We start from the raw sequence: 27,967 nt of genomic DNA on the forward strand, positions 1-27,967 counted from the left end.
AGAACAATAACACAGCGCCATTACGGCATGTTGTACCGACGTGTGTGTGGACACTCGGCTCAGGCGAGCGAGCAACGCATGGATTCCGACATGACTCTTCAGACATGACAGTGAACGCAACACAAACAACACCAGCTAATGATAAATACAATAAAAGTATTAAAACAGGACATACATACCCATAAATATGGAAAGAAACTTATGAAAGATAATAGCTGATAGTATTGTCTTAATATAATAGTGTTATTAGAAATAGTAATACTGGTAGCAGTATTTATTAGCAGCCTTTGCCAGTTTTCCGTCAGTATAACGTGTCTCATCGTTTACATTCATTCAGTGTGTTACCTTGCAGTGCAGGCGCATCCAGCGGCTGTAGAGGGCGTGTTTGCACAGCCTGGAGGGTCGGCCCAGGTCATCTTTCCCTGTGGTGGCATTGATCACCTCGAGGCCTTGGTCCCCCACCGTCCAGTTCACGCTGAAGTTGGGTGCTTTTCCCGGCTGACGAGCCTCCGCGTTACTTATTCCTGCAGCGCACGAAAACATGGCAGAGTTTCAGTTCAAGGTGGACATGAAGGAGAACAGAAGTACAAATCAAGTATTTCAAAATACTTGAAAGGATCATCACACAAGAAAATGTGAGCCCTAATCTCTTAAAACACTTCTCTCGTGGTTTAGAAATGATGTTCATGCTCCCTGATGTTCCATACAAGCCAGTGAGAACCCTGATTTTCAGGCTCAGCCCTGGTACACTTGAAAATGTCACATCTGCGCTGTCAGTGAGGAAAACAGGTGACAGATCTGTGGAAATCAGTCGTTTGTGAAAGAGCAGTCTCTTTCTCACCGCTGAGCAGTGGTCTGTTCAAGCTGAAGGACTGTGGCAGGTCCTCGATTTCAGTAATCCTCTGGTACATGGCTCTGGAGAGGTGGTCGGCGTGGTACAGGCTGCCCAGAATGATGCTGGAGAAGTAGATGGGCTCAGTGAAGTAGCTCATCAGAGAGCCCTGGAATCCAACCACGTTCCACCTGACGGGGGGACAGAACAAACGATTTTGTTCAATCAGGCAAATAATCATGCTATTTGTCAACAAATTTATGGATCGGGGTCCTCTAGTCATCTTTTTGTAAAACACAAAGACGAAGAGACAAAGAACATTAAACCTGACGGAGCCTGTGCAGATGTACAAATCTGCAAAAATCAACATTGTTGTTCCAACTAATTTTCCTGAAAATACAAATCTGATTCCAGCTCAGAGGAGTCCTGAGCTGTTAGCGGCTCCCTGGAGATTCGCTGAGAAGCCTAATCAAGGCTCCAGTGGCCTAATGACACCTGACAACTGCAGCTGACAGACAGAAATGGAGTGATTGCAGCATGATGCTGAGATAATTCACCCTCTTTACACATGCACATAATCACCAGGATTCCTGCCGGTCTGCTCGAGAACACCCTTCAACACCTTAAGTGGGTCTGCAGGGCTGCGTTTAATATTTTGAAAGAGAAAACTTCAGCATGTTCGACAGCGAGATTATAGGTAATGTTGATTCATTTACTCCCCTGGATGCTGTACGCTCATTGCGCTGTATTTGCTGTTGTATTTCTACTGCGCTGTTCATCACAGTACGTGTGTGTGAATCAGGAGCGAAACAATACAAACCTGGCAATCTTGTCACTGCAGGACATGGTGAGCAGCCTCTCACCCTGAAGAACCCCGTCCCACGTCTGAATGGTGTTACTGGAGCGGACTGGGATGGTTCCTTCACCAGACTCAATTTTAGTGCGGAGCTGTCCGCGGGCTTTTCTGTTCGGGTGTCTGTCTCCCTGATCTGAGACAGGAGGAAAAGCAAGCGCAGAAACTTTGAGGACCTGATGGTTAACTGCACATTTTCCTGCAGAAAATTCACATTTAAAAGGTCCAGTGTGAAGGATTTATCTTTCACAAGTCCACTGAACAGCCTTTCCTCATCTTGCTCACCCTCCACTCCAGCTTCATGAGGAGAGAAGATGCGGGCGTCTCCACAGGGGGAGGTGCTGATGTACAGGTGGAACTGGACGTTCTCCTTCAGTCTGAAGCCTTGTCTGTTGTCACACCTGGTAAAGATGGATCTGTGGTGCTCCTCTTCATGGTTACTGGAGACAAAAATGCCAAATCAAGACTTAATAGATTTATTGAAGGACCTGTAGCGAAGCTTGTAGACCTGGCATGTGCAAGGACAGGGGATGCACGATCAGGGGACATGAAAAGACAAACTAACTCTGCCATCACCTCTCTGCTGAACTGCAACTCACCTGAGGAAATGCTCCAGCTGGGAGTACAGGTACCTGATGAGGGACCGACGAGCCACAATCTCAGCATGGCAATCATTGAGGGCCAGACCTCTATCGCTCATGTATTCACCATTGATGCACTTTGTCCCAGAGGACACACAGATGACCTCAGCCTCTTTCACATCAGTACCTGTATGAGAAAGTATAAAGATGTAGCTACAGTGAATGGGTAATGGGCTTTTGTTTCTATCAACATAACCCAATACAGTCAGTATCTTAATTACAGTCACTTGACAATCTGTACAGCGTACGACACCCTCTGTCCTCAGAGCCTCGATTCAGTACCACAGCAACACTAGATGGACGTATTAAGCATGATCAGGCCTCGCAGTAACTGTGTTTAAATGATTTACTGTGCTGTGGACATACTTACAGTATACATGCACAGGAGAAAACACAAGCAGCCCAGACTGAGCAGGTTATTGATAACTCAGGTTTGACACCTTCAAAAATAGAAAAATACCCCGAGAACCAAAAGCTAATGGAACAGAAGTTGAAATACAACCTTTCTGTGAAATGACATGGAAAAAGATTCCTTTTCTGACCATCAGTCTGTTTTCAGTGAGACTGTGCCTTAGACTCTCACCACTGACACTGAAACTCAAAGAGAGGCAGAAGACTGACAGGACGTGTTTGAAGTCTCTTCACATATGTGAAAGAAAAGCTGGGTTCAGAGTGCGGTTAGCTTTAATATTTTACACAAAAACACAAATGCATCACAATCACAGCTCAAGAATAAGACAATGGAGGCGAATCAGGTCCCTGCTGATACACAGAGAGCTGAGGCACATTTTGTGGAGAGCAGTAAACCTCTCTTTAATCACTTGACTCTATGTAAATGCTGAGCTGCAGTGTCACAATATCCAATCCCGCTGATATTTGGTGCGGCAGCCTCAAACACTACGTACTACAAGCATCTCACATCTCCTTCAGTGACGGCTGAATGTGTTCTGAAGCAACTACTTGACTGAAAAAAAAAAAGAAGAGAGATTACCTGTTGTCATGACGACACCTGCCAATACTTTCCGCCTGGCGTGTGGCGACGTGAAGTTGTCCGTCAGTTCGCTGAACTTGTCGACGACCAGACGAGAGACGGCGTCTGCCAGGACCTGAGAACATGAGAAAGAATCATTACAGATGAAGCAAAATGGCAGAATGCTATAAAACGATGTGGAACCCTTTTAAGAAAAGATGATCCGAGCGCAGTCATCTGATTTTATGTAATATGAACTACCGCTTAGCAGCAGACAACAATGCCAACGTGTCATGAAAAGCAAGTGGAAGGTCTTATCTGCACTGAAACTGTTACTGAATATTTCAATTATGAATGCTGCACTGGTGTGAATGACAGGCAGGGATCTTAGCAGCTTAAAACAGTGAAATCCTCTGCTTCACTGACTGCTCTGTAAGTAAAGAGTGACTTGGAAAAGCTGGTATAATGAACAGCAGCATCTGAATAGCACTCAGAGGATGATGGTAATTAAGATAGCAGCTTTGTTATCGGTGTGCAGGGATTACAGGCACGGATTAGTTTATGTGTAAATAGATTCCCAGTATATTGAACTTTCTCTCTTGAGGCTGTCTCCATCTTCAATCAGACTTTGTCAGGCTGCTCATGAGCGGTGACATTTGTTGATAAGTCTTTTGTAAGATGGCAGAAATCTAACAGGGAAGTGTTTAGAGGATACAATGCTGCCCCTCTCGAGACCAAATCTTGACATGTGACAGTGTCCATGCCTTTCTCTTTTAATGTTAATGCTTCGTAATGGCTCACTTTTGCCAAGCGATAACATAAAAGAACTAGGACTCGCCATCAACAGACGTATCCGATACAAAACAATCCATTTTTCTAGTATCTTTGAGATGAATTTGTTACAGATGTCTTTTTGATGCCTTACTTGCATTCATCTTTTAATTAACGTTCCTCTCAGGTTCATGATAACTGAACCGCCTTACGTAGGGAGCATTAAGTTGGTCCACAGTGTGGAACTGGCAACATTACTTAATTAATCTTAGCAAAAAATATCATTGGGCGAACACACAACAAGAATTATAAATCCTACCCAGGCATTATTGACTGCACACCGAAATTTTTTGTATGTTGGTTCCCAACAATCTTTTTTTTTATGTTAGCACACTGGAAAGCTGCTCACATAGAGGTGGCAACCAACTGATACCAGAAGGCCTGAGGGAACACAGCAAGCACCTCTGACCCGAAGACGTGCCGGAACTAACAAAAACGTGTGAACGCACAGAGTGAGTGCCAGAAGAAATCATGAGAGACCATAAATGTCACATTAACTGGGATGCATAGAGTTCCACAATATATACCAGAGTTTTTGGAACTGCAAGCCTGATTCCCAAAAAGGTGGGGCGCTGCGAAGATATATAATCTGAATTTGATGGCGTTTCAAACAAGTTGGGACAGGAGTGACAAAAGACATCAAAGTTCTGGTGGGTTTCAAAATAATAACATTAATCAGTTGCCATTTACTATTCATATTGTGCCTCAGGGAAATGGGAACAGAACTTAAGTTACTCTGCTGGTACTTCCATATGTCTGACACTGATATAATGACTTTGTTTTCAACATTTTCTACTTGTAGCACACACAGGATGTAGAGCGGAGAGGGTAACTGTGAGCAGCACAGAACAATTTAAGAGATGGATCAAAGTTGCTTGTTTTTATTCATCAAGTAATACTCCTGCAATGCTATCATTAACTCTTAACTACTTTTACTTTGATCATTATCTATCAAGACAGGATGAAAAAATAAGTAATAAAATCTTTTCACCTTCCTTCATGCTTACCTGTGGCAGGTGAAGCTGCAGTCCCTCTCTCGGTATCGGCTGTCTCGATGGAGCCTGATCCAGCTGCATGTTAAACAGAGCAGACAGAGCCGCCTGGGCAGCCCGGGCCTTGGCCAGCTTCTTGTTCCGCCCAGAACCCTGGAAATTCTGAGCATCTACCGTCACTGACATGACAAAGTTCTTGGCATGGCTCTCCCCGCTCTCTGACACAAAGTCATACTTGAGGCCCGGTCGCAACTCATTGAGGATCATGACAGGATTCTTGCCGCTTGTAGGGGAGATGAAGGTGGAGGGGGCCGGAGGTAAGGGGGCTTGGACCAGGTTTGGGACAGGGGAGGGTAGCAACGGGTACTCTATTCCCAATGAGCTGAATGAACCGTTACTGTTGGATGCGAGGTAAAATGGGTCATCTACAGGACTGGATGTCTCAAAGGCATTAAAGAGCATGTCAGGGAAGTCGGCCTGGTCCGAGGTGAAGTCCGTGTGAACAGACAGAGTCCGGCCCATGGCCATGTGGGCTTCAGATGCATTGGGGAACTGGACGAAGGAACGCAGGGCCTTCTCTGCTGCGTTCAGTTTGGCTTTCTTCTTGGTAGGACCCGAACCCTCGAAGAGCTGCCCGTTGACCTCCACAGTCATCACAAAGACGGGCGCGTGGACCGGCCCGGTCTGAGAGAGCAGTTTGTACTGCAGCCCTGGCTTGATCTCATTCAGCTGCATGAGGGCATTCTTAGGCAGAATGGGCCCAGGGACTTTCTTACGCTTCTTGGGCCTGTACTTGGAATGTGTATGCCCATTATTGCCCTCCTCTAAGGGACGTTTCCGCCCACCCCCAGCACTCCCATTGGGGAGCAGAGCAGCCTCAGCTGCAACCCCCTCTTTGGAGAAGAGGTTGTCCAAGTTCCGATTTTCCTTAACATCTGTGCTGCATGAACCTGCGGTGCCCAGAAAGAGTAACTTACAATGCCTTCGTTGCAGGATCTTGTAAATGTAAAATTTAGAGATTCCTTTATCTCTCTTTGCAACTGAACAAGTGATGTGTGTTCCTTAATCAATACTTTGACAGTGACATTATACGGATACAGTGGCAGTAAATTATACTGTATTCTAAACACATTCATTAATGAACAAAACATGCAATCAGGACCAATCTATGTACGGTGCTAGGAGAAAATTTAAATGTGATTACATTGAAGCAATGATCAATGTTTAATACTTCACTAACCAAAGTAAATCAGGAAATAAGCATGAAAAGAACATTTTCTGCTGTTTGTTAAAGTACTCTGTGTTAAAGTTAAGAAATTACATGTTTTTTCTTTTCTTTCTCTGGAAGATCTTCAGTGTTTTGGGAACACATATCACCAGGCCCTGTTAACAAAGCCGACGGAACTTAATGTAAATTTCCATTTATAACATCCTCCAGCAAAAGCTCGATAGGTTACTCCTTTCGGTGCTCAGGACAGAAAACAATCCTATAAAATGCAGGTTTAGAGGGGTTGTGGGGAAAGATGAGGGTGCAAACAAGGGTATCAACTTTTCCCAAAATAATTCTGAGCCTGAAGGAAAATACCAGAGAAATTATATTAACTTTTAGCACTTGATGGATTAAATATGGCCACTTCAGACAGAAAACTGGCAGTTACTGTACATTACATTATGTAGGAATAAATACAAAACATTAGCTTGTGTTTGATATCAAACACTGTTCAGGCACTGCAGTGAACAGTTTTTAACATGTTTTCATGACTAACTAGTATTTAATTTGACACGAAACTATAGGGACTGGTTCTGATAATTGGTTGTATTTTGGATCTGGCTGCAAGTTGGTAAAATATCACAATTTTTTAAGCTCTGTAGCCAATGAATCCCTTATTGAATCTTTCATTCACAGCCACTCGTACATCTTAACTTAACTCTTAACGTTTAAGTATTCATCTTGTTAAAGTAAGAATTTCTGACATTTTAGATAACTTCAGAGGGATAAGCCTACTGCTGGTGTTAAACCTTATTCTGTGACGCATCAGATTCTGTGACCTGTTTCAACAACCATTTGGCGTTCAGTTAATGTGAACTGTGTCGTGCAGACAGAAAAATTGGTGATTAATTTAGTTTCTTTTTTTTCTTTCCCTTTTAGCAAGAGGAAATGATTCAGGGCAAAGTTAATGAATGCCACAAAGCTATGACCAATTATGTGGTGAAAGCCCTACACCATTTTAGCTCAGTGGACTCTTTGTGGTTTTGGTACATTGAGTTAAAAAACATTAAATACAGCATCCTTTGAAGCATTTGCCACTACTCAAATTACCTGAAAAGATTCGATAAGGGAATAGAAAGATTCTTGATTCGATAAGTGGATTCAGTTTTTGATCAAATGCAATAGAACCGTGTCCCGAGCCCACTTATAATCCAAGTTTGGCTTTAAGCTTTCCAATATGAATTGTAAACCACGCTCTCCTTAACCAGAGTTCACAGTGCCTGGACAGAGTTCAGTTTGCTGTTTACTGTAGGCAAAGAAAACAAGCATGCAAAAGGGGGATGGGACTCAAACATGAAACACACAATGGCAGATAATGCCCAGAGCAACAAGAGGGGGAGAGTGATTATAGGTCTGTTGGGGAGGAGGGAACATATTGTCATTGTTACTCCACTGAAACAGCCAGTGCTGAGGCTCAGCAAGCAAAAATATTCACTTGAAGCAGAAACAGAAATTCTTGTAATTAGATTGCAGGAGAAGTGAATCCATTGGGCTTGTTAGACTGTCTAGAGGGTCTAAATGTGTCTTGGCATGTCCAATTGTAAAGTCAGTGATATATATGTTACCTGGCCACTGATTTTTGATTTCTTTGACTCAGGGTTTATTATTTTAGCAAAAAGCCCTTGAACAACCTTGACCATTTCCATCATCAGCCTGCGACCAACTCTCCCTACACTGTCAGGCATAATCCACATGTTCTCTCAACTGGTTTCACTTTGGCTTGTGCTGAACAGGAACAGGATTACTGCGGTCTCAACACAAATAAAAAGTGTTTAAAGAGGCCACATCAGTTGGCGTTGGGTCACAGCATCAACAGGCCGAATCACGATGCAAAATTGGCTGTCTGGTTCACGTCTTCAAGCGCACTGACTCCTTTCAGTCCACCCTGACAAACAGCCACATTCACTCGCTCTTGAAAATGGAATGTCGTCTGAGCCTGACGCTTGATCGTATCATTTTTGCAAATAAATAGCCAACTTATCGAACCACACATCCTTTCCCTGTGAATAAACCATAAGCTTTTAGAACCAAAACAGGCACACAAATGGTGTTGGATGAAGATAAAAGTTTGTGTTCGCTTTATTTGCTTTGCCATGCATGTTAACTACGCTCAGACCCTTGCTTTATCCATCTTTTCCATAAAATCCTATTGAGACTTATCATGGGTCAGATGGTTTTAGGGCTGAAATAGGCCTATGATCCAAATCCAGGTGCCTCTCGGGGGGCTTTAGTGAGATTTTTTGTTGAGAACATGGGGACAAGCTTAGAATCTGCCATCAAAATGGACTGAAATCTCACAGTAGATACACCCTGACCCTGGGATTAAGCTCTGATCCTGCCTCCTGAGCTGGCACAAAAGAATTGGATGGTACATTTTCAAGGACAGTCTGAGAGGAATACGATGGTGCAACACAGATATTTAAGCTCAGGATTCTGTTCTTTACCTATGCATGCATCTCATACAAAACAAGGACAGAACCGAGTGTCCAGCATCATTCTCAGGTATAGAAAAAGTTAGTCAATAATTATTATATACTTGGAGCTGATAAAGACTGAATTTTTTTTGGAAATGCTTACGAACACATATAGACAGATATCAATATCTCGCTTAGACTTGAAATGGAAAAATGGACTCACTCATGCTTTCTCCTTCTTCCCCCTCAATGGTGAGCAGCCTCTGTTGGTTTCGAGGCGGCCGAGCTCCCACTCGACCTGGAGGAAACACACAAAGTTGAGAAAGAACATCAGGTTAGAAGAGCTGCACCATCATCTGCGCGATGAGTCAGTTGTTTTGAAGCATGAATGAAACAGCGGTTGCCAATCAGCTGATACAAGCGTGACTGTAAGTGCTCTGTCTGCACGGACACTGTGCTTCATCTGTTTCACTGCTGGCTTTCTGTGTTCTTCTTCCTACAGGTTGGAGTACGATGTGCAAAAGACTGAAATATCTCGACTGTTGGATGGATTTCCATGAAACATTCATGGTGCCCAGAGGATGAATCCTGATGACTTTGATGATGGTCCATCTAATGCTTATTAGCTCAACTTTTCATGCAAAAAAAAAGAAAATCAATAAGAAGAAAACTGGACAAAACATTTCCTAAAATGAATTCAGATTTTTTATTTTCAAATGATCGTGCAATATGCAATCATTCAAGAACTTTTTTCATCTTGCTTTGACTGTGTAATGTGTAAAATAATACGATAGCGTCATTTCCTTCTGTGTTTGTTGCTAATAAGCAACTGTTAGCAAGCAAACATATTAAACCAGATTCCAGCATTGTCATTGTGAGCTGCTTAGCATGCTGATTTTACCACTCAGTCGCCTACAGCCTCACAGCTGCGAGCATGGCTGTAGATTATCTGTAATGCAAATACCTTTTTATTGTGCTTTGTCGTGTCTCCCTCTTTTTTATGCCCATTGCTATTTCATATTTCTATTATTCTACTATTTTTAAAGGATGTTTTGGCACTGTGAAGCACTTCATAACTCATGGTAAAAGAATCAAATACATTCCATCCATGAACACTTAAGAGCAGCAAATGCAGAAAAAGAAATTTGCTCACTGCTAACCAACTCGGCAGAGAATACAAACACTGACTGGCAGGTGAAACAGAGTTCCTGATGAAGACATTAACATTCAGCAGACAGCACTCAGAGAAGCCTGAGCAGCCTTTTGAGACTGATGCATTTGACTAACCCTCATATTCTAACAGCTTTTTATTCATTTGAAAATGAAAACTTTTTTTTTGGAGTATTTCAGCTTTACTTGATTTCACATAGTCCGGGAAATGACAGATAAAAACATGAAGCAGTCACCACAGTCAAGCTGATGGGCTAAATCTGAATCTGTTACTCGTGTCAGGGCAATGTGCATCCACATGGGATATCTGTTTCCAGAACTGTTGGAGCTATGCGGTGAAATACAGGGAAATTAAGGCATCATGGACACACTGTCTTCCAGTTTGTGTGCTGGCATAGAGACACGCGTTGATATGTGGAGCTAATTAAAAATAACGACCTGTGTGAGTTGTCTGAGCATCAGCCATCTCAGCTACTGAAATCATGAACCTCATCACGGTTTACCAGAAGTTAAATGAAAATATTCTGAAATGTGTGAATTATTCATAACACAGCCACACCCAGCCTCAGAGGAGTCACAGCTGTGGTGTCATTGGCTGCCAGTTTACTGCCAGAGTTGTATTTGTATCACGCTAAAACGATGCTAACAGTGCACTGACTGGCTTTAACTATGTTTTGCACTGTGCCAATCATGCATGAGTCCAACTTTTGGAAAGACCAAGCAGATTTCCAACAGAAAGACAAAGACGAGATATTTGATATTTTGCTCATAAAGACACACATCAAAGCAGAAAACCCCCGAGCTGATGAGCCTCGAGCAATAAAACCTTCATGTGGATTCAAGGAACAGCGAAGCGACATGAAAGCAGGCAGACTATGTTTTGCACTTCACTTAAAGGCAACTGTGATTGTCCCTCGCTTGACATTTGGCTCTATGAGATCCAAGCACGTGACACAAAATAGAAAGCTCGCTGGAGACGCCTTTACAAACCTTCGAGAAATTTTCTTATAACAAATCTAATATTGACATTTCCCTGTTTGAACCGATCCATGCCTGCTCCCTCAACACCTCCTTCGCACAAATGTCACAACTCATCACCCAGCTTATTCTACCCTTCAGCGAGCCCCCACCACCTCCACCCTGCTCTAAGCTACTCCTGTCAGACAGAGGTACTCGTCTCTCAGGCTGATAAGAGACACTGAGCTGCCATTATTTCCTCTAGTTTAATCAGGAACCTGTCACTCAGCATGCCGTCCCTGGACATAAATAAACAAACTGGGGCCGGCAGAAATTGCTCGATAATTATCGAGGATTTACAGAGATGGTGGTGGCAGGGTCTCACTCCTCTGGTCAGCTGTGGCGCTCTAAGTTAGGTGGGGATCGAAATGCTTGGTTTGACCAGCCCTGACTTCTCGTCTTGGGTGGATGGGATGGACTGCGTTCCTGATGTTCCAAAGCAATGATTCTTACAATAGTGACCTCACCAAGGATCTAAAGTAGATGCTAACAGCTCTGGTAACACTGATAAGGTTTCAGCACCATGGACAACGCCCCTGAGACAGAAAGCACAGCAACATGGTGACATTTGGGGGGAAAAAAAAAAAAAAAAAAAAGTACATTTAATGTCAGCAATCATATTGACATCTTTATATATACTGAGTTGTCAGTTTATTACAGTGTAGCTTCCAAAATCAAAGCAGCAGAAGCAGAGATATATTGACTTGTAGTCAGTGGCATGGTTGAAGCTCCAAAACTACTGGATCCCATGATGCTATTCCATAGAATCACTGTCATTCGGGTTATTCTCTCAGACTTTACAAAGAATGAGATCATTTGCTAATCCTTTTTGACATATAATCAGCTGAAAACAGGACAAAGATTAAATTGACGCCTGCAACATGTTTCAAACAAGCCGGGCAACAAATGGACGCTCCTTTATGCAGTAGCTGACCTGCAGTAGCTGACCATGACAAAGTTTTACTCAAATCCACAGTGGAGTCAGCCTTAAGTGTCAAAATTCAACAGTTTAAGTCTCAGCTTCTTTGAGTAGCTTAAATTCAACCCATTAGCTAACTTCGTCAGCGATTCGTGGGGGGGGGGGCCTTAAAATCTTTTGCGCTATTTATGTCTGCATTATGTCGTCAGGGTTCTGCCTATTTCACGAAATTCTGTGATGCTCCTTTATTCTTTGTAGGAAATCCATTTATAAAAGTTGTTGTGGTTCACAATGTTTACTATGCTCAGCTACAAGTGTGAAGACCTCAATTAGACCCAATGAAATGGCTAATCAGCTTTACTCTGGAAGAAGAACAGAGCGAAACTCCAAGCCAATGGGATTGACAGCAAAGGCTTCATACTTGGTCTGTATAATCGCTCCTCTGTTGGCAGATATGGCCTCCTGCCCTGCTGCCACTCAGCTGTGTGGCTCCAAACATTAGAAATGACAATGTTATCAGGCTCCTCTGGCTCTATTGTGTGAGACGGGCGGAAGGAGAACAGGGCTTAGGTTGCTTTTCTCAAGATAATGCAGGAGGGAAATTAACTCAGAGGAAGTAAAATGTCAACAAATGTAGCTATCAGGAAGGCTTGTCACAGAAACAGAAACTTTTGAGGTTTTGAAAATTGTATTATGCTCATTCAAAAACCTTGTTTACCTCCTAATTCATTGTCTGAATCACATATGGGCTATGGCGGCTTGTTGCCATTTGTTACAGGATCTGATTTATCTGTTGCAGTCAGCGTTTCATATGCACGCTTTCCTATATACATACATTCGGAACATTGTTTGTTGAGCAGCAATACAAAGCGGCATCAACAAATTGGAAAGAAAATGAGATTGTGGATAAACAACAGGCGGCGGGAATGGGAAAGTGGCATGTATATTAAAGGAATCCGTGGCCTCCCATCCATGTCGCATGGAGAATACGTTTATCAGACAAGCAGGACGAAATAAATAAAAATCTATTTACGCTGCCTGCCTCCACACTCCGATACAGACCTGCCTCAAATCATGCATCACAGCACACTAACCACAACCGCTCTGAGGACGAAACACATTTACACACCGGCAAGAGGAGGCAGATGCCGTGTACATTTAAACAAGGTTAGGAGCCGGCGCGGAGAAAATCAACTATGATATAGAATAAACTGGAATCATTAACCCTTTCATCGGTCTTCAGGTCAAACCAGGCAACAAGGAAACAGCCCTGAAATGAGTGCCAGATTCAGAGGTCTTTCCAGCAAAACTTCCTCAGAAATTATAAGAAAATAATTAAGAAATCAAGTGTTACTGATTTTTTCCCATCATTTCTATCACTTCTGATGACACTGCACCTAACAAAGCAGTTGCTGAGATCTGGGAACACGGCGTTAAAAACCTCCAGTATGAGGCAGGAAGTCCGACGTTGCCATGTTTTTCAATGTGCAAATCAGCATTTAAATAACATTAGCAATATAAAAATAAATATTTGAATATTAGTTCATTTGCTAATAACGTAGACATATTTACTCTTAGCTCCCTGTCCCTGTGAGTGGATTTTCATACCGTACTGAAATTAATGGAAACTTAATGGCTGCCTGGAAAGGAATCTGAAAACTGACGGGAGGCTTTTAAAAAATGATTCATTGTTAAAAGCATGCAAAATCGATTGGTCTTATTAACTGAGTCGTGGCTCTACCGTGTGTCGTGGCTTTGTTGCTCACTCCTCTGGGGGAAGAAATTAAAAAAAAAACACATTCTGTACATTCATAGACATGTCAGAAACACGACTTCAGGGGTATTAGCCAGCAACTGAGCCGACAGGGATAAATGGATTTTGGAGCGTCTTCCTGGTGCCTGAGGCGAGTTACGATCACAGCCTGAGAGGGAAAACAACTGCAAACAGCTGTCAGAGAACTCTTCTAGTGGCCTAATGCAGATGGATCGATCCTGAGGAGAAGCAGACAGCAAGAACGGGCGAGAAAAGATGGCCTCAAACATGTGAGGCAGGGGAAAAAAAAAAAAAAGAAATAAACAAATGAAACTTTCTTGAACACTGCCGGCAGCGCTGCGCTCTTCTCACACACAAACTCCATTTTCCCCCCCATGAAATGATATTTTGAGACGTGCAGAAATTGGACCCTGACGAACCAAAGTGTGACATATTGACAGGCCGGGGAGAGGTGATGGGATGGTGGATGAGAGGGGACAAGTGAGGAGAAACCTGGAAACATTGGAGGGAAGCTTCTGGCTGTATCATGCAGTCCCATCAGCTTGTCCAAAATTCAAGCTGAGTGAAAATTACCCGATTCATAATCAAACTGCCTTTAAATCACATAATAGGATCTGTACAGTTTGGTATCGTGCGAAATTGCAAATGTAATTTAACTTTGTGACATTTTAACGGCGAACAAGACGATCACAAAATTAAGACATTTCAGCAAAGTTTACTCAATTCATTGAGATAATTGCCTGACCTTTTCAGCTTAGAAGGTACAAATTGAAAGCTTATTAACCTGCACCTCTCTGGAAGTTTCTGTTTTAAATTCACTTAACTTTTCACGGACTTCTGGAGCTGAATGGAAATGTGACATTTGCAGCCGATTAGGAGAAAAATCATAACAGAATCTGCCTAATGTAACTGCAAAACCATTATATTCAATCACACAAGAAAATAAGTTAATAAAGCAGCGGGCGACACCCAAAAACACACAGCTGTGAATCATTTTCAGCCTCAGTGGGAATACACGTTCGAAGCACAGGCAGGAAAAAAAGCACGTCATCTTGTTCACAATGTGGAAAAGTTAGGAAATAGTGGGATCAATACTTACCAACATACACCACAACAATTATTATCCATAGATTTTACCAGCATAAACCCTGGTTTTAGCCTCATATCTCAGCAGCTCTTCACTGAAGAAGTGAGGCATCATGATGTCAACACTGTGGCTGGCTCTGAGCTTCTGTCTGTCCATCAGTGAAGGTGCACAGTTGGACTGAAGCTTTTGATTTCAGCCACTACAAGTTTTGTTGGCCACTGAGTATTACTGTTGTTTGCTAAAAAAAAAAAAAAAAAAAAAAAATTTAAAGAAAATGTAAAAAAAAAAGGGAGAAACTTTGGAACGCAGGGTTGAAACAGCTCTCTAATTTAGCTGTTGAACTGCTGAACTACAGGAAATAAATTCCTCTCTGCTTCCCAAGGACACTTGCAGGCTTCAGCCATCTTTCTAACATTTTCACTGGGACTCTGTGAAATCTTTATGACGGCTTTAATTTGCTGTGCGGCCATGGCAGTAGCCGGAGGGGCCCGGGGCGAATGCTGTATCAATTCCAGTCGCTAATGCGACTCACTTAACCAACAGGGCTTCCATGCAGACCACCACACGCCCTCCTTCCCCTCCCCTCCCGCAGACATTTGTGCTGCTGACAGCAAACTATTCAAACCACTGTGGTGCCCTCTCCACTGGGGGCCAAGGAGAAGTGCCAGCCTTCCTGAAGGTAAAGCAATTAAGTGGATTATCTCCTTCCACACTGCGGAGGAGACACAGAGAGAGAGGATGCTTTGATAGTGCTTTGTAAACGAAGCCTCGGGGGCCAACCACCGCAGGAGTTACTTCTGAAATAAACCTCATGTATTTAGCTCAAGGTCATCTGAGGTGGAGATGACGCAGATCACCTGGAAGCGAGCACCAAGGTCTTCCAAGATAAAATATGTAGATTTGAATATGGAGCTGGTTGTTAGTCCTCCCCTCCTCCTCTGTTTGCGAAGGGACAACTGTATCATCGTCTTGTTTAAGTAACCGTTATCTATAAACTCTGATGCCACAGTATTTATGGAAGCTGCAGTACTTTTTTCCCCCACATATCCAGAAGATGCAGAGCAATATTAGCATTCATTTGGAGTCTTGTTTGTGAACTGAACTCCAATATTCAATCTTTGCTATATTTTTGTTCTGTACAAACTCCTGACAAAAATATCTTCAGCTGCCAAAACGCTCTACTATGTTCTCTAACATGCAAGGCAGAGCCACAAAACCGAAACAGACAACAAGGTCAGAGGTCTGGAACAATTAGAAATAACAAAATAACATTTAATCAACTTAAAGTCACATGTCTTGTGATTGGGCCAGCACGAAACCGAGGCAGACAAGGATCAGACAGTTAGTCCATATTTATGAACTCCATACTTGACGAGGAAATGCTCTCAGACTTCCACCGAGGAGGCGCTCAACACCCACAGTTCAGCAACTAATGAATGAGTCCTGATCTCAACAAGAACTTTGTTGCACTGCTGTAAGTCTTTGACCAGCACATGGACAAATGGAAGAAGCTCAGTGTCATGTATTTATGTCTGAGAGATCATCGTTCTCCAGAAGACATCGAGCCGAGTTTCTTCATTTCCCCATCATGATTAGAGAAAATTTCCATACACATGACATTTAAGAAATCAGAAAGCTGACAGAGTGTGACCTCAGCACGCGTAAACACACTGATTGAGCCTCGCTCGTTGTTGCTATGCTCCAGTATGTACACATTCTATGATTTTACTGCAGCTGTGAGTGCTCATATGTTGCAGCAAGATATTTTCCTGTCAGCCGCAGGAGTCTCTGCTGTCTATTTTGTGCGAGTCTGCCAGTTTATTCCCCCTCTACCCCACTGTTCTCCTGGCACACGCTCTCATTTTCATTTAACGCTAGCACAGGTACCCGGCCTCCTGGGCCTGAAAATTGCTGCTGACTACATGCTTGTGAAAGCTCTGCTTGTGGTGGCCAACTGGGACATGGAGCCATGCATGCTGAGGAACCAGTAGAGCAAGAATGTTTTCCCATAGGAGGACATCTCCTTCCAGTGGTAATTTCACAATTCTGGGTTGGCTCATGGAAAATAAAAGCCTTTTGCTGGAATGTTTCACAGTTTCTGTTCTACTGAGAAGTCGATGGGTTGTTTTCTCTGGTAGTCCAAAGGTTTACAATCACAGACATTAACAGACACAACCTGGAACGACCTCTGCCGTGCAGTTGCTGTGGATCTTCTCATCTGACTGCAGGTGAGTTTCAAAATGTTGAAGCTTCCTCTAAAAGAACGCTGCTTCGTGATGTTGAGAGCTGAAGGTCTTGAGAGTGCAAGCTGGAAGTTTCAAAACTGAATGATTCTTACGTGAAACGCAGCTTTCTGACCTTTTATTTGCAGCATTACTCGATGCTCTCCACAGTGCTAAGCTAATTCTGCTGCTGCAGCTACTGAAAGTCACTCAGCACATGAGCATTAGCGAAACATTTAAAAAGCTGGACTCTGTTGGCCTCAGCGTCTGCGTGCCGGCTGTCTGTCGAGGTGACGGGTTTTGTCTTTGCTTGAGCTCAGTCATTTTCATGAGTTTTTTTCCATTTTCATAAGGTCTCAGAAGGTTGGCATGAGAGATTCCAGGTTCCCCCTCGCACTCGCTGACCCTCCTCCACCCCATTCTCTCTGCATCAGCGGTCTCGCCGAGCACAACAGATGGCTATCGCTGTTCTCCTCACCCGAGTCAAGGCTGGGCCAGGTCCTCTGCTATCACCCAGAGAGAGGGGAAGGACGGGAAGCTCAGGACTGATGTTGAATTTCACACCCCACAGACTCAGGATTAGCGAGACCAGGGGCTGATGGACAGGCAGGTGGAGGTAGAGGGTGGAAGGTTGGTGCTGTCTAGCGATGCCTAACAAGCAGGGTATGTCTCTGCATGCCTCAAAGTCACTGCCCATGCTCTCAGCTGTGATTAACTTTGACAGTTAGCACATTAATGAACATGCCATTCAGTTTGCGAGTTCCTACTGATGCTCACATAGATGCAGGATTTGGAGTGCTTTGTCTCTGCTGATTTATGGACCGAAGATGCACTTTGATCCGAAGATATGGCACAAATCTAAAATAAATGCAAAGGCCTTCATGTGATTGAAAGCACTCGTGCTTGAGGCAGACTTCACTGCAGGTTCCTTCCGTACCACACAGGACTGATTTCTCTGCTCAAGCAACTTATTTAAAAACAACGCCTATGAATATATCTTGCATCCCGGTGGAGAAAAAAAATATGCTTCGCTGTTGAATGCAGCTTTTTATTGAGACAGAGTCATCCTATAAAGATGCAAGATTATTTTCTCTTTGTCTGTTAATCAGAACTGGAGTTTCATTTCAAGTGTGGGTGCAGCACCGCTACAATCAGGCAGTTTGTCATAAAAAAGTGAACATTCATTCATCTTTCCCCTCCTTTTTACTGATGCATCTCAGTGTAGTGCATCAGAATTTGGGACAGGATAGAGGTTTTATTATGTCTTCATCCATTTTGGCTAAACTGTGCACTAATGCACGAGCGCCAGGAAGACTTTTTCTTCCACGCGCACACACACTGAAGGCCTCGAGTGTCGAACCGAAGATGACCGCGTCAGACACACTGTGGAGAGAGTTCAACCCAGTCAGCTGTGGTGAGCTCAGGCGAGCCAGATTTCATTAATATGTAAGATGGTTAAATCAGATGGGGGGTAAATTACTGTTAGTGTCTTAGATACAGATTACCCTGTCCATTCAAATCAATGCACAAACCTTGAATTTTGTGCAATATTTTGTATAATGCATTACAAGGACGTTCTTTCAGCACTTTCCACTCTGACTTCCTTTTCCTTCATGCTTCTCACACTATCAGACATTATTTCAGTTACATAAGTGAATTTGATTTGCAGGATTTCACTTGTTATTACTGATTTTTACACTGTGGTATTTGAACTGAAGCGGCTGTCATGTAACCAGTCTTGGAGGAATCATCGGAGGGAACTGGTGTCTGCAGCCACTTTTGCAGTCCACTGTTCAGTTTTGATTCATTATTTTCTACTGATGCAGAAGATTTGACACCTGACAGGAGAATTTAACTCGGGCAAATATGGTTCATCTTTATTAGCGGCAGATGGGATGATCAACTGTCACGGCTCATCTGATTTAACACATGATGAGTGTATTTTAAATACAAATCTTGCCTTAAATCTGCCTTAAATTAAAAGTCAATATTAGTAAAACTGATATATGAGACTGGCCTTCACGCTGTGGCGCTGCCTCCTACCCCACCTGTCTGATGGGGTGTTTGATGGACAGTGGGGGTAAAGGAGGTATGTGTGTGAATGAAAGTGCGTGTGTGTGTGTTGAAGCCCCCAGCAGAGCTCATAACCCTGAGCCTCTGGGTTCCAGAGGAGAGTTATCAGCAGAGCTTCAGGCCAAACCCCAGCTGCAGGGCGGAGGGAGGAGGGTGGCGGCAGGGGAGGTGGGGGGCTGTATCAACTCCTCCACATCACAGACGGCTGTTTGCCAGACAGAGATCTGCGGCTGCGGTTTTGGGCCGACAGACACATCCCTTAGCGGCAGCGTGCCGTACACGCCTCACAGAGCACATCGGCTTATACCTCGTCTGAAATTCACTTTTGCTCCCAGTAGATTAAACTCACACTTCAGTTCATCTCACAACACCCCGCTTAGCAGGGACACGGAAATGATGGGCTTCTTACTCACCCCGCATGCAAAGTATGTACAATGTCTCCATTTTTTTTTTTTTTTTTTTTACACACATTAATACTGTTTACCACACTCTCCATGAATAACAGTTAAATTGAGTCAAGGCTAAATTGAATATTCCTGAGTGGGATAAAAAATGACAAATCGCAGTGCACCTGCTACTTTGGCTTTTTCCTGGTGATAGCTGAAATTTGAATTAATGTGAGGATTAAGTGCACTTGAGTTTTGCAGCCAGTGAAAATATTAGCAGACGTTTGCAATCATGAACAGAGCCAATGAAGCAGGATGGAAGGGAAAATGAGCAGAGCCGGAGTGCTGGTCTGTGCCTCGGGATGGGAGCTCAAGAGCAAACACATGTTCAAGCAGGGACATGACAACAAAGGCGAAACACAACGACTGACATTTACTACACGATAGAGTAAACGCTTCTGCAAAGTGCGCGAACGGCATTTCCTCATGAGGTGATTAATTTGACAAATGTCTGGCACCGTCTGGTGATATGAACGCTGTGAGGAGTGCGTAGACCTCTGAGCAAAAGCAAAACTCAGCATTTGTTGACGTTCTTATGAAAGTGTTGATTCACCCAGAAAGAGCAAACAGTGATTACTTCAGTGTTTTCTTAAGAAACCTGTCTCTTGATAAAAAGTGCACTAAGTTCTTGATAAAAGATAAAGTCAGTCACGCTGACCAGCACAGTGGCTCGACAATGGTGTTCAATGATTTCATGAAGGCTGTCATTCATTAGAAATGCTGTAAGACCGACTGCAAGGCCAAGATCAGTTGTTTAACCATACAGATATACAGCACATCAAAATAAAAAGGATTTTCAGATTAAAAGCATAGTGGTAGTTTTTACATTTACAGTTTTCATACCCGAGGGATTTTAATCAAACCTTTACCCAACAGTTGGTAACTTCAGGAACTCATTTAAGCCTCTGACACGAGTCACACCGGGCACGGGACCAATCAGGAGCAAGAGCAATTTTTCAGATTTCACTATCAGCTTGAAAATCCTGATCCATTTCCACTCATGTCATTCAGAGTGATTGCACCGCAAATACGACAGCTACAAGTGCCCCCTTTACATTCCAATCAAACGCCGGTGGAGCACTTCAAGTGCTGCTGTTGGTTGAAATCAACATTAGATGTTCGGTATTGTGTTTATGCTAAGAAGCAGCCACCCAAATCCTCTGCAAAACACCTCATCACAACAAATCCACAATGACACTACACTTTCTGCGATCGCTACATGAGCACTACGGTATGCAAGCACGCTATATGACAGCTTTACAGAAAACCATTAAAGGAAAGCAGGCTCTATTTTATTCATTCAGAGCTCTACAAATGTCAAATATCTAACTTGTTTTAGGCAAAGTGTGCAGCTGTATTATAGAAGACAAAAATAAATATTACATCTCACTAAATATTAAAGGTCCAACACGTGAGGTTCTACTGGCAGACAGTGTGTTTTAGTCGGAGTCCGCCATGTTGCACTGCCATAGACAGACAAACCAAACCCTGCATTCTGTTGGCTGCAATCTGCAACCTCACCACTACACGCCACGAACTCCTGCACACTGGTCCTTTAAGATTGAGATCTGGGACAATAAATTTAACAGAGCGTAACCTTCCAGCTTTTCATTGTCATCATCAGAAACCAACCTTTTCCACAGAATTTGGGATAGAAGAGAGAGGAAATCTGAGGAAGATCGAGTTTTTTAAGGCTCCCCTTATTTAGGGATGATAAAGTACTAACTTATCAAAAATACAGTATGTCCTTCAGCCATCTGTCTCCATTAATTTGTCCACTGACCACTGATATTTTAATACATTTAGAAGCAGAGCACATTTTGAGTGGTCGTATCATCTCTAGCATTCAGTTGTAGTATGCTTTGCCTGAAAAACATTCCCAGGGTGCACTGCAGTTTTCAGAACCAGACCTTTATCGGTGCCTTTCTTCCAGGAAGCTCGCAGCAGAAACATCACACACAGCACGTGTCCTGTAACCCCTGAACTTTTCATAACTCATTAAAAAATATCATTTTACTTGATTATTGATTATGTGTGTATTCTGATTTGTATATTTGTTGAAGCTGTTCCATCAGTATGATACTCTGGACTTTGTTAGAGCACTCAGGTAAGTTAATCAGTGATGCTGATAAGACGCAATAATAATTCAACAAAGCTAAATTTAAGCACTGTAACAGTTGTGGACATTAACACACTCAGACACTCCTTTAAGTGAGTGGGAAATACTAACAAGGAAACAGCTTATGGATGGTTTGTATACAACCACAAAAAGAGGGTCCATCACCCTAAAAACTCTCTCAGATGTGCGTGTTGCATGCCTGTTCATGTGATTCGACTCATTTTAATTTGATTTTTCTATCTTTAAAAAACACATATGTAAAGTGTTTTATTCTTCAAGTGTCCCATGTTGCTCTTGTCCATTAGAATTGTATTTAGGGCTGATATGCAGAAAAAAAACATAAACAACAACATTGCAATTACTTTTACAAATACTGTGATTGTGATATTGAGTCACAGCTTTAATGGGAATGGCCATTTTTGCATTTAATTTTCACGGAAAAAATAAATAAATATGATTTTTGCTGAGGTTTGTTCCAAACAAGCACTTGCATACAGTATTGCCCTGATGTCCCGGGCATCTCTACTTCATTTATAACGGCATGCTGTTACACATTTTACCTTTATCAAAGAAAAAACTGCTGCTTTTGCGATTTGGATATTGCACTTGGAGATATCGTGACTTCGACAATATTTTTGATTAATTGTTCAGCCCCATTTTTATTTTACTTAAATTGAGGAAAATAAATCATGCAGATTGTTTAAAGTTTACTTCTCCTGCAAATGGACCCAAAGAAAATCTGAAAACAAAACAAAACAAAACAAAACAAAACATTTGTCTTGTCGACTGTTGTTATCATATTTCTAAACTTTAAAATATTGATATCTACAGGGCTTTTAGACCAATGTGATACACTCTAATCACTTCAAATCAAGACTTCTTTTTCTGTTTCTGTTCAGTTTTATTCTTTAACTAATCAAAACATTATTGCATAAAAAAACCTAAAACATTAACACTGCATTATTTTTGATGTTACTTATCTACAGACCAGAACACTGAGCATTTCACCACAAGGATTCAGCATAATTTAGATGTTAAAATCTGTTAAAGTGCGTTCAAATACTGCCACTGAAAGTATTCCTCAATTAAAGTTGATGGCTGCAGAACTCACATGAAAAATTCAAAAACACAACCACAGACAACGCAAATAAAAAGCGCTTCAGAGCGTCGCCGTGTTCTAACCAGCACATTTACGTACAGCAGGACATAAAGCATGAGACGATGGCTGAAACAGAGCAGTCGGTCTCAAAGAGTAGCCCTCAGGGATTCATCTGACCTTCCACGATGAGAATAAAACAGCACTGTCCATGAAGCAGAACTAACACAATCCTCCAAACAGCAGCGCTGCTCCAAAGTCAATATTTTACTCCCGTCTCCTAACACTCAAACAGACGGACAGACGGCAGAGCAGAGCAGAGCAGAGCAGAGCAGCAGGTACGGTGCACAGCAATACCTTTGCGCTCGGAGCGTTTCTTCCTCCTCCTCTTGAACCTACGGCGGATCAGGCAGTAGTAGGCTGCTGTGGTGTGAAAGCTGTCCAGCAGCAGGGCCATGGCTCGGGCTCACAGACGCTGATCTGTCCCTTCAGCTACCCTGCAGGCTCTGATGTGTTCCTAATGCTAAGTATAGACACAAAGTGTGCCTATACAACTTTGGACAGAGGAGGGGAGGGACGAGGAGGGGCAGCCAGTCTACCATGAAGCAGGCAGAGAGCTGTTGGCACATTGACTCGTTGTGGTAAATGGCTGTCAGATAAATGGGCTGGGATGTCTCCTGATCTCCCGCTCCTCCCTCCTCTGTCTCTTTCTGGCTTCCCTCTCCTCTGTCTTTCCGACCCCCCCGCTCTCAAAATCCAGCCTCTGGGCTATGATGAACTTGGCAATCGCTCTTGAGAAAATTCGAAAAAGTGCTTTCTGAATATGCATCTCACACTACACGAGACAAGTGTTTGGAGTGGCTGTAAAAGTGCTTAGAAGTGGGAAAACCTGAAGACCATTGAAGGAAATGCTACGTAGTAATAATGGATAAAACACCACATTAAACATAGACTGAGATTATCTTCATATAGCACTTTTCCAGATGTTTTGGCAACTAATTACGTGAACCAAAGATGCCAAGGCTTTCCTCTAACACCACCTGTGATAGCCTTACGGTCATATGAGGCTGTATTCAGACCGACATTGGCAGTGAGTGGCACATTCATTTCAATGGAGATGAAGAAGGCTAAAACACAGCAGAATCTTTTGGCATTCAACCAAAGCATTTAATTCAACCTGTGTTGCCCAATCAAATGTGTGCACGGCTATCATCCTCGACAAACTTAAACCTGTAATTTAAAAATGACCACCGCCAAAGCTCTACAGAAAAAGCACATTTTTGCCTTTTTTTCGCTCATTGTTTTGGATTTATAGTCCTCAGCTTTTCTGTCTCGGTTCAGTCTCAGTGCTCTCATCAGCCTTATTTCCAGAAGTAGCAGCAGCAGCAGCAAAGCAGCTGTTTTCAGTTAAAAAAAACTCTGATAGCATTTTTCTCACGAGTTTGACATGTTTGCAACAACAACTTTTTAAGAAGACGATATGTCAGTGCTAGATTTGTGCTGGCTTTGCTGCCCCCAAGTGGACAAAAATCAACTAATGAAAATAAAAACACTGCTTCATGGTCATTCAGTCGCATCTCTGCTGCTGAAAATACGCCCCTGAACCCTTTCTCGTGACACCCGGCATGACTTTGAAACTAACTAATTATGCGGCAGTCAAGTTTGCAATAATAATGTCAAATATGCAACGTCTGGTTAGACTTTCAAAATAAAGCCTGCTGAGAAAAAACTCTTCAGGTGACGGTTGCAGTTTGGTTTGGGTTCGACATTCCAGTTCCTCGATCCTGTGTATGAGATTTGAAGACTTCTCCCGAGTGACTCCGAGTGGTGATGACAAAAAACAAGTGCTGATACACAGTTTTATTAAGTATGCAGAAAGAAACGATCTGTTTAAAATGAACCTGCGAATGTCACGTTTGTTGTTGAACTTTACACCTGACATTATTTCAACTGTGAACTTGTTAGATTCCTTTTTTCTTGTCCCTTCAGATCTACACTGTGTGTTAGTCTGTAATGTGGACAGAGAGGCTTTATTAAACAGAGATGAGCTAAAAGTACATCACGTTACGGGGATCTGTGAAACGATGCTGTGGCAGTTTGAAAGTCAACACTGCCCCCTTGTGGACGTCAGTGAAATTATAACATCACATCTGAGTTGACACTTGCAGAACTTTTTCATTACCCAGGTATTATGATGATGATGATGATGATGATGATTACTTAGAGAAATTAAGATTAAACTTTCATGACCTCCTTGGGGAAACGAACCTTCCCCACAGCAGACGTTTGGAACAGAGGCACAGGTGGAACTAATGATATTAATAACGACTGTGTGCAGTTCAGGTGTTCCCGTTCCAGTCCTGGTATCGTGCCGAGTGGAGAGATCATTAATGTTATTAGTCACACCTGTGCGGCTCCCTCTACAAGGCAAAAGACCTGCATTGAGAGTTCAACTGGGTCCTTGCAAAACATAACCCTGCCCTAAACAGATGGCTGAAACACACAGCAGCTGACTTGCAGGAGACCTGACAAGCCTTCAAACAGCCCTCTCAGACCAGGTACCTCAAGTGAATTTGGGGTAAGACCAATCACTGAGTCAACCCTTCTGCTGTGATGCGGCGCCCCAGCACAAAAGAGGACACGAGCTAAGACTCCCTGATGAAAACAGTCCAACAGTCAGCTCCCCTATAAGTGGAGACATGGACACATGCAGCGCTGCAGATGGTAGACGCCATGCACTCCTTTACAAACTACACTGGATGTGTGCATAAAAGCACATTTCACCCACATCAGCATGCTTGTCGGCAGCTGACAAAACATAAATTATGTAGACCCACATTGCTAAGTGGGTGTCAACAATATCATTTGCTTTTTAAAAGGTCAGCGTGTCCTGCACTGTGAGAGGCCTCGTTAAAAAAGGGAAATATATAACTCAAACATACGCTGGTTGCAATACCTGTGGCGTGTTTTTATTCACACACTGCCTCCTAAATACCATCAAACCACACAACCACAGTCGTTCCCTTTTTTGGAACGGTCTCCTCCACATTGGACCCAGCAGTGACATCACTTTCATTAGATCAACTGTATACATAAAGGCCCATTAACTAATCATGAGGAGAGAATGTCTGTGTTTAAAAGACATGAGCATTAAGCAGGAAGAGAGGATTAAAGAAACATTTGCACGGCGGGGAATGTATGATTAGACTGACTAATGACTGGTTAAAAGGGTAATACCGAGTCAACCAACCTGGTTTATGTCTTCTTCTGGGTCTGGAAGGACTTCACCGACTGTGGCCTGAAACAAAGAAACAGTGATGATGTGTATTTGCACTATAACCACAGAGAAGACATGGTTATAACAGATCATCAGCTTTGATCCCGAAAACATCTAAATATGTTTTTGAAGTAAAACTGTATGTCTCCGTGTATCTACAGACTTTAGGACAATCAGTGGAAGCTGAGATTACACTGAGCGGCCTGTAGGTGGAGCAGCTGCACTTTACATCTCCACACTGAGAGGAAAAGACTGAACTGCATTTGATTTTCTCTCTTTCTTCACTGCTGCCTCTCCTCCCACTCCTCGATGCATCTTAACATTCATCCACAGCTGAAGGAGCTTGTTATCCAGAAGAAAGTCGAATATTTCAACACGAGTAGAAGCAACGCAGTCAGTACATGATAGACATGATACTGAGACAGTCAAAGATCACAATTAGACGCTACTCAAAGGAACTTCGGCTGTCTCTGAGCTTTTTATCAGTTCAGTTTAATCAAAAGATTCTTTGATGTCTTTGGGTGATATTCAATATTTAAATCCTATTTTTCGGTTCAGTCTGATCACTGAAACAAATGAAGACACCACAAATGAAACCAGCAGAGGAGCGAGGATACGAGGGATATTCCCGGGCCAGGCCTCAGAGTGATGCTCGCTTTGGTGATCCCTGTTTTGGAACAATCCAACAAGATGTTGAAAAAAACAATTTTCTTTATTTTCCCCAGGTTGTATAACAGCCTTGCAAACAGCCAATGAGGGTTGTCTGCAGGGTGGCTGAGTGAGGATCTTTGCTCGGGCCTCAGGATTGAGCCACTGCGCCTCTGCATTTAGAAAAAAAAAAAAAAAAACAGATCCAGGCTGGGTTGATTTCTCAAACAGCAAGCTGAGAAGGTTTTACTAAATTACACTGACGTACATCCAAGAATTACAGTTTCACATCTGTCCTCCTGTTCAAACACACTCTGTTTGTCTGGTTTGGTCTCCTTCACACTCTGCTCTCCTTTGTTTTCTCTCTCTCTCTCTCCATCTTTTCTGGGAGTTTGGTAAGTTATGTTTCCATGCTGGTATCATTAACTCCTTTCCATTGCTGATGGAGATGTGTTGTGTGTACGCTCTCCCAGACAGAATGAAATGAAATCAGTGACACATAACGTTCACTGCACTCATTTTCACTGCTATAATTACATAATCTTAAAGCTTTAAATCTAAAGACTTTTTCAGGTCCAGGTGAATTATTAAAAAACGACCTTTGCTTGATGAGGTGAAAGCTTGGGTTGGACAATTAGCAGCATGTGTCTTTTAAGTTATTAAATAGGGGTCATGATTACTATATTAAATGGCTAACAGGCCCCAGTAATGGAAGGCATAAGCCTACGTTTTTATTACAATTCCTTTATTTAGAGATTTTTTTCCTTCTGCATAGGTTTGCATGCTTATTTTCTTGCTACCCTTTCGCCCTCTTTCTGTTTCTCATAGTAATTTGTTGCACTCAGTAAATGCTGGTCATGCACAAAATAAGAAACCATAAATCTGAACAAAATCCACTTGTTTTGAAGTGTTAGCGAGTGACAGGCGCTCCCGTCCTCTCTAACTGAGATGCAAAAGCGGATCATCTACCTGTGTAACGCGCTGTAGCAGACAGGGCTCTTCGACAGTGCACACCCCTGCACGGGGCAGTCCTAACCTTTCCAAGCGCTCCCATTCAGCGGACAGGCCCACAGCTCTTGGCCTATCAATGGAATGTGGAGAACTGTGCCATCCAGCTGTGACAGTGCATCTCCTCACCACGGGAGCTGCTACGGTTTCAAAGCCAGCAGCTTCAGCATAGTCAGCAAACACGGCACACTCGTGTTCTAGAAGGACTGGTGGAGTCTCCTCCTGAACACGTGCTGAAAGGAGAGGAATCAGGGGAGGAGAGCCCGGGGCCACAGTGAGACAGCATCGACTCCCAGTGGAGGGCTGGG

The 27,967-nt window shown here is 42.9% G+C and overlaps 1 protein-coding gene across 2 annotated transcripts in view; it reads right to left on the bottom strand.

Annotated features, from left to right (window-relative positions):
* Positions 1–27,967, bottom strand: part of LOC143315794 (double-stranded RNA-specific editase 1-like) — a 49,279-nt gene that overhangs the window by 2,575 nt on the left and 18,737 nt on the right. The window contains exons 2-10 of one of the 2 annotated variants that reach the window (XM_076723221.1): positions 25,977–26,024; positions 9,027–9,101; positions 5,135–6,069; positions 3,318–3,432; positions 2,285–2,453; positions 1,971–2,125; positions 1,653–1,821; positions 842–1,023; positions 346–524 (exon numbers count right to left, since the gene is read on the bottom strand). In XM_076723221.1, coding sequence (XP_076579336.1) covers positions 346–524; positions 842–1,023; positions 1,653–1,821; positions 1,971–2,125; positions 2,285–2,453; positions 3,318–3,432; positions 5,135–6,069; positions 9,027–9,030 — 1,908 coding nt within the window. In that variant the 5' untranslated portion in view covers positions 9,031–9,101; positions 25,977–26,024. Of the gene's footprint in view, positions 1–345; positions 525–841; positions 1,024–1,652; positions 1,822–1,970; positions 2,126–2,284; positions 2,454–3,317; positions 3,433–5,134; positions 6,116–9,026; positions 9,102–25,976; positions 26,025–27,967 lie in introns of both variants that reach the window. The other variant, XM_076723222.1, reaches the window with a different exon arrangement.

Source organism: Chaetodon auriga, chromosome 23, assembly GCF_051107435.1.
Source record: "Chaetodon auriga isolate fChaAug3 chromosome 23, fChaAug3.hap1, whole genome shotgun sequence".
NCBI classification, from domain to species: domain Eukaryota; kingdom Metazoa; phylum Chordata; class Actinopteri; order Chaetodontiformes; family Chaetodontidae; genus Chaetodon; species Chaetodon auriga.